General features: G+C 36.6%; 1 protein-coding gene across 1 annotated transcript; it reads right to left on the bottom strand.

The window, feature by feature from the left end:
* Positions 1-4,051: 4,051 nt before the first annotated feature.
* LOC121377655 (BTB/POZ domain-containing protein 2-like) lies at positions 4,052-10,912 on the bottom strand. Its single transcript, XM_041505726.1, has 2 exons — positions 10,178-10,912; positions 4,052-5,070 (listed from the first exon to the last, which is right to left on the bottom strand). The coding sequence occupies exons 1-2, from the start codon at positions 10,588-10,590 to the stop codon at positions 4,317-4,319; spliced, it is 1,167 nt and encodes a 388-aa protein (XP_041361660.1). The 5' UTR covers positions 10,591-10,912; the 3' UTR covers positions 4,052-4,316.
* Between the last annotated feature and the right edge of the window lie 1,223 nt (positions 10,913-12,135).

Here is a 12,135-nt window from a genome sequence, read left to right as displayed (position 1 = left end):
GTGTCTGGTGTTATTCAATGATGTGATATTATCATCAGTAATATAGCACACAGTGCTCTACTACTAACCTACATCCTGTGTTTGGTGTTATTCAACTTTTGTGTGTGTTATCATCCACAACTGACTAAACAGTGTACACAGTAAACAAGGACAACGCTGTAGCCCACGAGGCCACACAACTGACTAATATTGTACACAGCAAACAAGGACAACGCTTTACTACTGGCCTACACTGTGTCTGGTGTTACACAGTGATGATATATTATCATCAGCAATATAGCAGACAATGCACTACTACTGGACTACATCCTGTGTCACAGTGTTATTCAGTGATGTGATATTATCATCAGTAATATAGCAGACAGTGCTTTAGCCCACGAGGCCACACGACTGACTAAACCTGTACACAGTAAACAAGGACAGCGCTTTAGCCCACGAGGCCACACAGCTGACTAAACCTGTACACAGTAAACAAGGACACGCTTTAGCCCACGAGGCCACACAACTGACTAAACCTGTACACAGTAAACAAGGACAACGCTTTAGCCCACGAGGCCACACAACTGACTAAACCTGTACACAGTAAACAAGGACAACGCTTTAGCCCACGAGGCCACACAACTGACTAAACCTGTACCATCAAAAGAACATGTACTTTAAGCTTTATAAACATGATACTAGTGATAGTTGTGTATTCAGGCGGAATACAACGAAGACTACCAAATGCTAAATCACCAAATAGAAATAACAGATTACATGTTTAGTGCGTGTAACACGACTAATGTCTGCCGTCCGCTGCCACGAGACCACACAACTGCACCATCAAAAGAACATGCAATTTAAGCTTTATAAACCTGATACGAGTGATAGTTGTGTATTCAGGCGGAATACAACGAAGATTGTCGAATGCTAAATCAGAAATAACAGATCACACGTTTAGCACATGTAACACGCCTAATGTCAGCCATCCACTGTAGATATTTGCTGATCGAACTGTTTGTTAGACAAAAGGATCCTGTCGTTTAGGGTTATACGTTTTGTAAATGTCTTGGTTTTGCATTCAATATTGTAAAATTTCATTAATTTGGCAGTCACGCAAAATAGCATGATAATGCATTATGTTGAGAATGCATCCAAAGTATCTTCGTGAGAAACAATTAACTCGTCTATTACGGGGCGCGTTAATAAGTGTTTTCACGAATTCACGTGGGTTTTATTCTCGCATAGCAGAATGTATGGACATTAACAGAGCAATTACGTTATTCACAAAATAACAATATTTACAAAACAATGGGTTTTTTATAATTTGTTTATTACTTTTAAGATGAGATACAAACACTTTACATAAGGTACCATCAAACACAACTGGCAAATGACCATACAGTTGGTAACATGTTAATTATAATGTGTGTACATGTTTACAGTTGAACCTGAATGAATTAATGAAAGTTTAAAGAACTCCGTTGGCTCGAATACGGAATGGTCGAATACACTGCTACGCTCGAAACAAGAAGAGAGTCCCGAATTTAAGTAAACTTAAAACAGATATACTAGTAGTAAACACGACACAGCTCAGCACTAATTATATGGATAAAGACATTACTATTTTACATATGAAATACATATTTACATTTGAATAAAGTGTGAACACTTAAACAGTCTATAACACGGTTTGGGTCCAGGGGCGGAATGTAGCCAAGTGGTAAAGCGCTCGCTTGATACGTGGTCGGTTTGGGATCGATACCCATTGGGCTATTTCTCATTCCAGCCAGTGCACCACGACTGGGATATCAACGACCGTGGTGTGCCACCCTGTCTGTGGGATGATGAATATAAACAATCCCTTGCTACTAATGAAAAAAATGTATCGGGTTTCCTTTCTGAGACTAAATGTCAAAATTACCCAATGTTTGACATCGAATAGCCGATGATTAATACATCAATGTGCTCTAGTAGTGACGTTCAACAAAACAATCTTCGTTTTGGGTCCAATTCAAATTAGAAAGATAAGGTTTTTGAATGGCAGTGATATAATATGCACTAGGTAACGAGAATAATAATTACACTACAATTATAAATGTGTTCATCATTTTTGATATCCAAGCAGTTAGTAAGATTGGATTCACAAAAAGGACTTTCGTGCCTGATTCTACATTACATAAAGTACATAGGAAGCACTAATATGAGTTTTGTACAAACATACATTAAGTGCAAGCGATATGAAATTATGTTTAACTTTAAAGCATCCTCTAGAATGTAGCACCACCACCACATATCTGAAAAGAAACTGACAGTGTGTGTGTTTGTGTGTGTGTGTGTGTGTGTGTGTGTGTATGTGTGTGTGTGTGTGTGTGTTGCATTGTGTGTGTGGTGTCTTTGTCCGTGTTATGCTATGTTCTATGTGTGTTTGCTTGTGTGTCTGTACGTGTTTTTCATGTGCGTAGGTGTTATTTAAAAGTTACATATACGAGTATTATTTGTATAATACATTTATTCGTCTATTGCATGTATAAAACATTTCCTAAGAATATTCATAGTAAATACCATTTGGACATAGATGTAACATAAAACCATGATTATAATTACGACATCTTTTAGTAAACAGTTTTGATAAAGGTAGGTTCCTCGTTTTGTGTACATTCGAGTTATAATTATAATATTTAAGATGTATTTCTATACTAAACGCTAGATAACGAAAATCGGGAATAATTACCCAAACAATTATAAATATTGTTGAAAAAATGTATAAAGAACAAACAAGTTCAATTAGATTTGAAGAGTTTTCTAGGTGGGATCAGGTTCCTGGAAAGACAATGTTAATTCTTGAAATACGCCAATACTACACACATGAATATTTAGTCTAAGTTCACTACACCCACAGTTCCTCTTTGTCATAAACATGTTTATACAATTAAGAGTGAAATACGCCAGTACTACACACAACACAGGTTTTTATTATTTAATCTACAGTTCACTGATACCAACAGTTCCTCTGGTGTCATATAACATGTTTATACATTTAAGAGTGAAATACGCCAGTACTACACACAACACAGGTTTTTATTATTTAATCTACAGTTCACTGATACCAACAGTTCCTCTGGTATCGTACAACAAGTATATACTAGTTAAGAGTGATACACCAATACTACACACAACACAGGTTTTTATTATTTAATCTACATTTCACTGATACTAACAGTTCCTCTGGTATCGTACAACAAGTATATATAGTTAAGAGTGATACACCTATACTACACACAACACACGTTTTTATTATTTAATCTACAGTTCACTGATATCAACACAGTATCGTACACAAGTTAATATAGATCATAGATGTACAACAGTTCATCTATAACATTTATACAGTTTAAGAGTAATACGCCAAATACACACAACACAGGTTTTTATTATTTAATCTATAGTACTACAGTTCCCCAATGTCTTAAAATATTAATCAGTTACAAGTAATACGCCAATACCTCACACAACGTACAATTTTATTATTCAGTCTACAGTTCACTGATACCAACAGTTCATCTGTGTCGTAGAACAAATGAATACATTTAAGAGTAATACGGCAATACTACATACAAGTTTTTATTATGTTGTTTACAGTTCACTGATATCAACAGTTCATCTGTGTCGTGGAACAAATTAATACATTTAAGAGTAATACGGCAATACTACATACACAGTTTTTATTATGTTGTTTACAGTTCACTGATATCAACAGTTCATCTGTGTCGTAGAACAAATTAATACATTTAAGAGTAATACGCCAATACTACACACACACACGTTTTTATTATTAAGTCTACAGTTCACTGATACAAACAGTTCCTCTGGTATCGTACAACAAGTATATACAGTTAAGATTAATACGCCAATACTACACACAACACAGGTTTGTATTATTTAATCTACAGTTCACTGATACCAACAGTTCACCACCTGTTTTAAACATATTAATACAGTTAAGAGTAATACGCCTACATACTACACACAACAACACTATGTTGTTTATTATTTCAACAGTTCCTATGTTGTTTACAGTTCACTGATATCAACAGTTCATCTGTGTCGTAGAACAAATGAATAAATTTAAGAGTAATACGGCAATACTACATACAAGTTTTTATTATGTTGTTTACAGTTCACTGATATCAACAGTTCCTATTCTGTTGAAATAGGTTTATACACGTACGAGTACAACACAACACATTATGTGTAAAACATTCAGTCCAAACCTCAAGAGCTTTAAAGATTTACAGATAGCACATGTGATGAGAAGATTCAGGTTGAAAGCATACTTAATATTGTTCACAGTACGGACAGCTGCTGAGATCCCTGCAAACCCGTTGATAGCTTCGATAATTCTGTTTTAACGCATTTCCACAGTATCTACATACGTTGCAATGGTTACATTTCCAGGAATTGTGCTGATTAGTATTTCCACAGGACTGACAAACAAATGAATCACTGACTTTGTTTTTTATGTTCCTTGGTTTGTCAGAAAATGGCGCCACAGGAAGAGTCTTACATGTATCATGGTTGTGAAACACCAACTGTTCCTTATCCGTCAGCATGCCGCTCGGGTGAACCGTCTGAGCAAAGAACTCTCTGTCCAGAAGATGGAAGCGGATTTGCTGGACGATGTCTCCAAGTTGTGTTCGTAAAGTTTCCGTATTGATGGCCACGTGTTTCTGCTCACACTGGTGCTTGGCCCACTCAAAGGCAGCCTGGAATACTTCTTTCTCGTCTGCTTGGAGGTCATCAGACTTCACAACATCCAGTACAGACTTCTGTGATAAATTCAGAAAATCAGGTGACTCCAAAGTCGACTTTCCGTTTTCCAAGATATACGTCATAGACTTGTTATGTATCTCATCTTCGTTGAAGAAATTGGCTTGTTCCAGAATAGTGCAAACGTTCTCAGCTGTTAATGATGTTTCTAAAAACGCAAGGCACACATCTTCCAGCTTTCCTGTGCTGTACTTTTTGGCCAGGTACAGCAGATGCCTGACATTATCCGAGTCAACTGTGACGTCATCCGTGTACACAAACCTGCCAAAACATTGTATAATATTTAGAATTATAATATATATATATATATATATATATATATAACACGATTTGCAGTGTTTTGACCATCTGCAGTATATTGAACAGCATTGATAACGTTCCAATGGTACAATGTAAGTTCTTTGTGATATATCAAAGGCCATGGTATGTGTTGTCCTCTATGTGGGATGGTGCATATGAAAGATCCCTTGCTACTAATGAAGAAATATGGCGGGTTTCCTCTCTAAGACTATGTCAAAATTGCCACGGTTGTGCCAATTAATAATACATGAATGTGCCCTACTGGTGTCGTTAAACAAAACAGACTTTTAATGTAAGTTATTTTGAAATAATTAACTAATGCATATTTGATCTAAACTATTTGTTTTAAAAAATGATTTTAGTACGCTAATGTTACGCCAAGACACTATCGCTGTAATTGTGTCAATGTTTCACAATTATTGAGCTATTTGTTTTAAAACATGATTTTAGTTCGCTAATGTTACGCCAAGACACTATCGTTGTAATGTTTCAATGTTTCATTATTATTGAGCTATTTAAAATATCAAAAGGGACACAGTTACTGGTGATTATTTTCCAAACTTCAGAACAAAGCCATAATGGGCAGTTTCACGGGAAAAGTTGCATAAAGAGTCTCACTGGGACCCAAAAATTACTATGCAGCATTCTATAAAAACAATATATATATATTTTTTTTTTTTTAAATCATTATGACTAGTGAAATGTTTTATAAAAAATTGGACCTACAGCTGTTACGGTTTATAAAATAATCAATGATATGATTACATGCACAGCATAAAAATATGAGGGAACATAGGTACAGCATAATCATAAGCTTTTATGTGATACATGTCTAAATATAAACTGAGGTGGGTTTTTTTTTAAAATAGGAAACTATTAAGAGTAAGTATGTTTTCATTAATAAGGCCAAGGATTTGAAGTTTTCTGATGATTTTTGGTAATATTTAGCAATATTCTTCTATTTAAAAATTATTTATGTTAAACAGAAATCATTAAATACTAATCTGCAAACAGAATGTCTATAACTGAATTAGAAAAGAAATTTCAATATGTTTTTTTAGAATACTAGTTGATTGCATTAGTATTAGCAGTAATATACGCTTTCAAACAATGCAGTGTGAAAATGGCAATTTCGTTTTGGAGGGGACATTGTTTTTAAACATTTAGATTTGAGTTAAATAAACTGAGACTGCTCTTAATCTTTTTTTTTAATTTGATTCATAATTGTATTAGGAAATAATATTTGATATGAATCTGCATGTAATGGTGTAATTAGATAATTAACATTGAAAGATTACCTGTCATTCATATGCACACTGCTTCATACAAGACACATAATCTACTTAGCTTGTAATGTCCGTAATTGCCAGCTTTATTTTGTAATGTTTGGATTTTACGTCCTGCAACTGTGGCAGAATAAAAGACACATGTCCTTCAACCGTTAAAGGCCCAAGAAAGATGAAACAACTTTCTAAGCACTCCACTCCGACAGTCTGGGAGGACCTTGTCCGTGGCCATTTAAATGTTGATGTCACTTTACACTCATGAAGGAATTTCAAACAAATATGATCACCTTCAAGCACTTTACACTTGCATTGTCAGGGCGTCTAGATTATGGTAGTCCCACTCCCATGGCTAATGATATTCAATGTTGGGCTAGTAAATAACTACTATTGTCATGCCCGACGGCTAGTGAATTATTTTTGATCAAATGTTGCAGTTAGTCTATTTTGTAAATATGAATATCCTGCCCCCATCCCATCTCCCAATGTTAGTGTTTTTGAGCTCTATCGCCTTCTTTAGGTGTTATATCCGATTATTACTATTATTTAGTAAAATTATATTAACTTAAAGTAAAGGTGGGCTAGTGAATTTTTAATTGTGGCTAGTACATTTTTAAAAATCACTGATCCCATGGCTAGTGGATTTTATAAAAATTCTAGAAACAATGATTGTGTATTGGTTATTCGTCCAATGTAATAACCCTCGTCATAGTAAACAATATTCTTAAAAAAACATCAGATTATGTAATAATATGAACTGACCTGCATTAAGAAGCCACCTGTATTAAACAACCAACTGTGTTAAAAGGCCACGTTCATACATGTCCTCCTTATAGTGAATGTTTTACAAAGTTTGACTGTATTTATACGCATGACAGAATAAAGAACCAAAATTGGTCACTGCACAACTTTCCAAGTGTGACAGAAGAATAAACAAAGCTGAGATCTCTCAGTCAAACCCACTAACACCTGCAGATTGTCAAACAAATGTCTCAGACTTCCATACAAGTCACATATACATAGCAACACCCAGACATGTCAATATCAAATCTGCTCAGCTTTAACATGTTGTAAAATATCCTTTCCGGAACTTGAACATTGTGACATAAAATTACCACTGCATCAGTGAATTAATAGTTAATGTTAAATTAATTTAAATCATACATATAAACATGTTGGGTTTTGGGTTTTTTTTAATTATCTCAATAATGCATCATATCTCACAACCCTTTTGCAAAACAATCTATCAAACTTCATATATATTATGAAATTGGTATAGAATTGTATTTTGTATCCATTCAAGTAAATATATTGATAATGTAATGAAAGCACTTTGCAAAAATATGTTTAAATATACATGTTAAAATTGTGTTTAGGAGGGGACATTTTGTTTAACATGCAAAATCTTGTGTATTTATAGAACTACAATTCACACAAACACAATAATTATACAAATTAGTTTTTGTAGGCTATTATGCATGTACTATATGATTAAAGTTTTGTAACCTGCCTGTATATATTTATTTGACCCATGTTTAGGAGGGGACATTTTTTAACGGAAATGTTTAGGCTCTATGTCACAATAAATATCTCAAAGTAAATAACAAAGTTACATCGATTTTTGTTCTTGTCTCTACTGTAGGTGTCTATAGGTAATTATAGTAATACAACAATAATTGTTCTAAAATGTTATTTGAATTATTTATAGGTCAATGTTCATAACAGGACATCTTCCAAAAAAATTTAACGGAAAACAGGGTTAGTTCTTTAAAATACTGTACATTTATGGGTGTATACTACCAAATCAAATCCCATAGACGACAATAGTAACATATACGGCTAAAACTCCTACCTGCATCGTATCAACCGACATAAACGCCACGGATATAAATACTACTACCCCTTACACTTAAAGTGAATCAGAAAAAAAGGGGGGTCAAGCTGCTCGTTTCTGAGATAACGGGTAGCGTCTATGACTACCCTAGTTTCGCACAAAATTTGAGTACTTTTTTTTACAGGTACCCCATACATGTTTCAAGCACAAGGCTACTTGACACATTGGTAGTAGATGAAATAAAATTGCACATTTATTTTACCCAGATGAAACTATTATTTTTTACAACCAACATACTCACATTTATAACCAATCACAGGACTTGTGGTGTTCACTTCTCTATCAAAAGTTGGGTGCACCTCGAACTTTGACCCAGCCGGAAGTTATTTGGTATAGTACTACCTTATAACACAACATCCAGTTTTGATATGGTTGGTAAACAAATGTTTACCAGTAGCCTAGTATTCAAATAAATAAAAATAAAAGTATCTCTTTCACATTACATTATTATTAAAATAGTGATGGAATAATGCAAAAAATGCAAATGAGACTCGTAAATGTGTTATTTTGATATATAAATAGTCACTACTTGATGAAAAATCATGTTATTGCTGTACCATTCACACAGGTCCCTATACAATTTCAGTAGAATAGAGCTTTAAGGTAGTACTAAACCAAATAACTTCCGGCTGGGTCAACGTTAGAGGTGCACCTAACTTTTGATAGATAAGTGAACACCACAAGTCCTGTGATTGGTTATAAATGTGAGTGTGTTGGTTGTAAAAAATAATAGTTTCATCTGGGTAAAAAAAAAAAGTGCAATTTTATTTCATCTAGTACCAATGAGTCAACTAGCCTTGTGCTTGAAACATGTATGGGGTACCTGTAAAAAAAGTACTCGAATTCTGTGCGAAACTAGGGTAGTCATAGACGCTACCCGTTATCTCAGAAACGAGCAGCTTGACCCCCATTTTTTTCTAATTCACTTTAAGTGTAAGGGGTGGTAGTATTTATATCCGTGGCGTTTATGTCGGTTGATACGTAGCAGGTAGGAGTTTTAGCCACATATGTTACTATTGTCGTCTATGGGATTTGATTTGGTAGTATACACCCTTAAATGTTAAAGTTATGACAATTTTATTTGATCAGAGCAGTATCTCTGTACAATGCAGAATGGGCACTGGGTAAAATAGTGGTTGATTTCATGAATCTAAATCTAGAGCGGGTGCGGGACGTAGTTCAGTGGTAAAGCGTTCGCTTGATGCGCGGTCGGTCTAGGATCGATCCCCGTGGGTGGACCCATTGGGTTATTTCTCATTCCAGCCAGTGCTCCACAAATGGTCTAACAAAGGCCGTGATATGCACTAACCTGTCTGTTGGATGGTACATATAAAATATCCCTTGCTGCTAATCGAAAAAGAGTAGCCCATGAAGTGACGACAACGGGGTTCCTCTCTCAGTATATGTGTGGTCCTTAACAATATGTCTGAGAACATATAACCGTAAATAAAATGTGTTGAGTGCATCGTTAAATAAAACAGTTCCTTCCTTCCTTCTTCCTGTATTGCTGCTCAGTATGGGTGTGTGTGATGGTGGTGGTGATGGGTGACACCTCGTTTAGTACCTACATGTCTTAAATCCGATGGTTTTACCACTACACATTTCCTTTTAACTTATTTTCGTGCCCATGTCCAATTAAGTTTCAAGCACGCTGTTCTGGGCACACCTCAGCTATTTGGGGGTTAGTTTGTTAGTGGTTAGTAAGAGAGAAGAGGGTTTAATGGTCTTACATCTACCTATTGAGTCATTCAAACTCGGTCTGGGTGGGAGCCGGTATCGGGCTGCGAACCCTTTACCTACCAGCCTTATGTCCGATGGCTTAACCACGACGCCACCGTGGCCGGTACAGAAGACGATATCAGAACAGTTCAACTGTATATTTATCACTTACCCCAGAAACAGATTGAAAATGGTGACGCCAACATCCGGGATATCCACCTCGCCCATTTCAGCCATTGGACCAGTGAACATGGCGGCAAACACGTGACTGCGGCTAATCAGCATGAACTTGTGAGCTTGAATTTTCTCCCTTGTTGGGCCAACGCGGAACGTGATGTCACAGGCAATCTTGTTTTCTAGCATGTACAGGTTGGTTTCTGCTAAAGATTTTCGAGTCTGCCAATCATCGTTTATTCCTAAATACAGGTTGGTTTCTGCAAAAGATTTTGGAGTCTGCCAATCATCGTTTATTCCTAAATACAGGTTGGTTTCCACTGAAGATTTTCGAGTCTCCCAATCATCGTTTACTGTTAAATATGTTTTTTCTCTTCGTGGCGACTTTCCTTTCTTTTGTTGTGACGTCATTCCGAGATCTCCTTGTACGACACTGTGACTATCAACTGAAATGACACAGATGGATTAGATTTTGCCCTTGTTTCTTTCCGCACCCCAACCAGCGTCCCACGACTGGTATATCAAAGTATATGGTATGTGTTGTCCTGTCCCTTGCTATCTGATGTAATTGTGTGGTTACACAAAACAAACTAAGTTTAAACTTTAGAACCTGGAACCAAAATGTTACCCATTTTGATAATGGCCCTTGAACAGCCAAGGTGAAGACCCCGCACTTCTGTCTATAGTCTGTGTTCCACATTATCAATTACTTCAGCCCAAACTGCATACCTCGACTTTACCAGTATGTCGTCCTCACCCTTGTATTACAAATCAGAGCCGTACCTACCTATAGCCCCGGTCACACTGTCAAGGATCGTCTGGCCGAATCCACGATGGATGAAAACCTCACGGATGACCCCGGATAGTGGTCTGTCTGCGATCCACTATGGATGCACCACGGGTTAACTACGGTTTTCGACGGATAAACCAAGAATTATTAAGGAAAGGGGTTAGTTGACAACGGGGAGCGCTACGGGTCGCTACGGATCGCTAAGGATCAGTACAGTTTTGTACAAACTACAACGGATTGTCACGAATGATGCCGGATCGTATCTGTGGCTAAGCCGGCGTCCTGCCAGTGTGACCGTGCTTGAGGCCAGGGATTACTACGATTAAGTACGGTTTTAGTACGGTTTACTACGTATTAGAACGGATTATTACGTTCTTCTACGGATCATTAAGGATGTACTACGGCTCTTCAATTCGTGATGAATTTTTGAAAATGTTCAAACTTTTCACGTACATACAAGAACTACTACGACAGCTACGGACTACTACGGACAGCTACGGGCCACTACGTACCACAACGGATTGTCACAAATGATGCCGGATCGTATCCGTGGTTAACCCGGCGTCCAGGTCTGGTGCTTATAAAACTTTTAGAGTCTGGACTCGAGACTCTAATAGAGTCTGAGACAGTAATGTCATGACAACGCTATACAAATTGCATGCGTCTGACGTCATTAGAGATTGAGTCTGGACTCTAAAACTTTTATAAGCACGGGCCCTGATCCTTGACAGTGTGACCGGGGCTTATAGAAAATAGCATACATATCTCAGGGTTTAATTTGTATAGTGTTTCATTTGTTTATAATAAGTAGTGCCCCCCCCCCCTTCCAGGATTTTGATTAGGGTACGGCCCTGCAAATGAGCTTAAATACTCTGTACAATTTGGTTTTAAAAGTTTGTCTTGTTTAACGAGACTACTAGAACACATTGATTTATTAATAATCAGTTATTGGATGTTAAACAACTGGTAATTTTGATATATAGTCTAATAAGGAAACCAGCTATATATTTTTGTTAGTAGCAAACGATATTTTATATGCACCATCCGACAGACATGGTAGCAAATGCCACGGCCTTTTATATACCAGTCGTGGTGTACTGACTGGAACGAGAAATAGCTCAATGGGCTTACTGGCGGGGTCGATCCTAGACCGACCGCGCATCAGG

The sequence above is a fragment of the Gigantopelta aegis genome, chromosome 7, assembly GCF_016097555.1.
Source record: "Gigantopelta aegis isolate Gae_Host chromosome 7, Gae_host_genome, whole genome shotgun sequence".
Taxonomy (NCBI): domain Eukaryota; kingdom Metazoa; phylum Mollusca; class Gastropoda; order Neomphalida; family Peltospiridae; genus Gigantopelta; species Gigantopelta aegis.
Note: the sequence above shows the minus strand (reverse complement) of the source record. Positions and strands in the feature narration are given on the sequence as shown.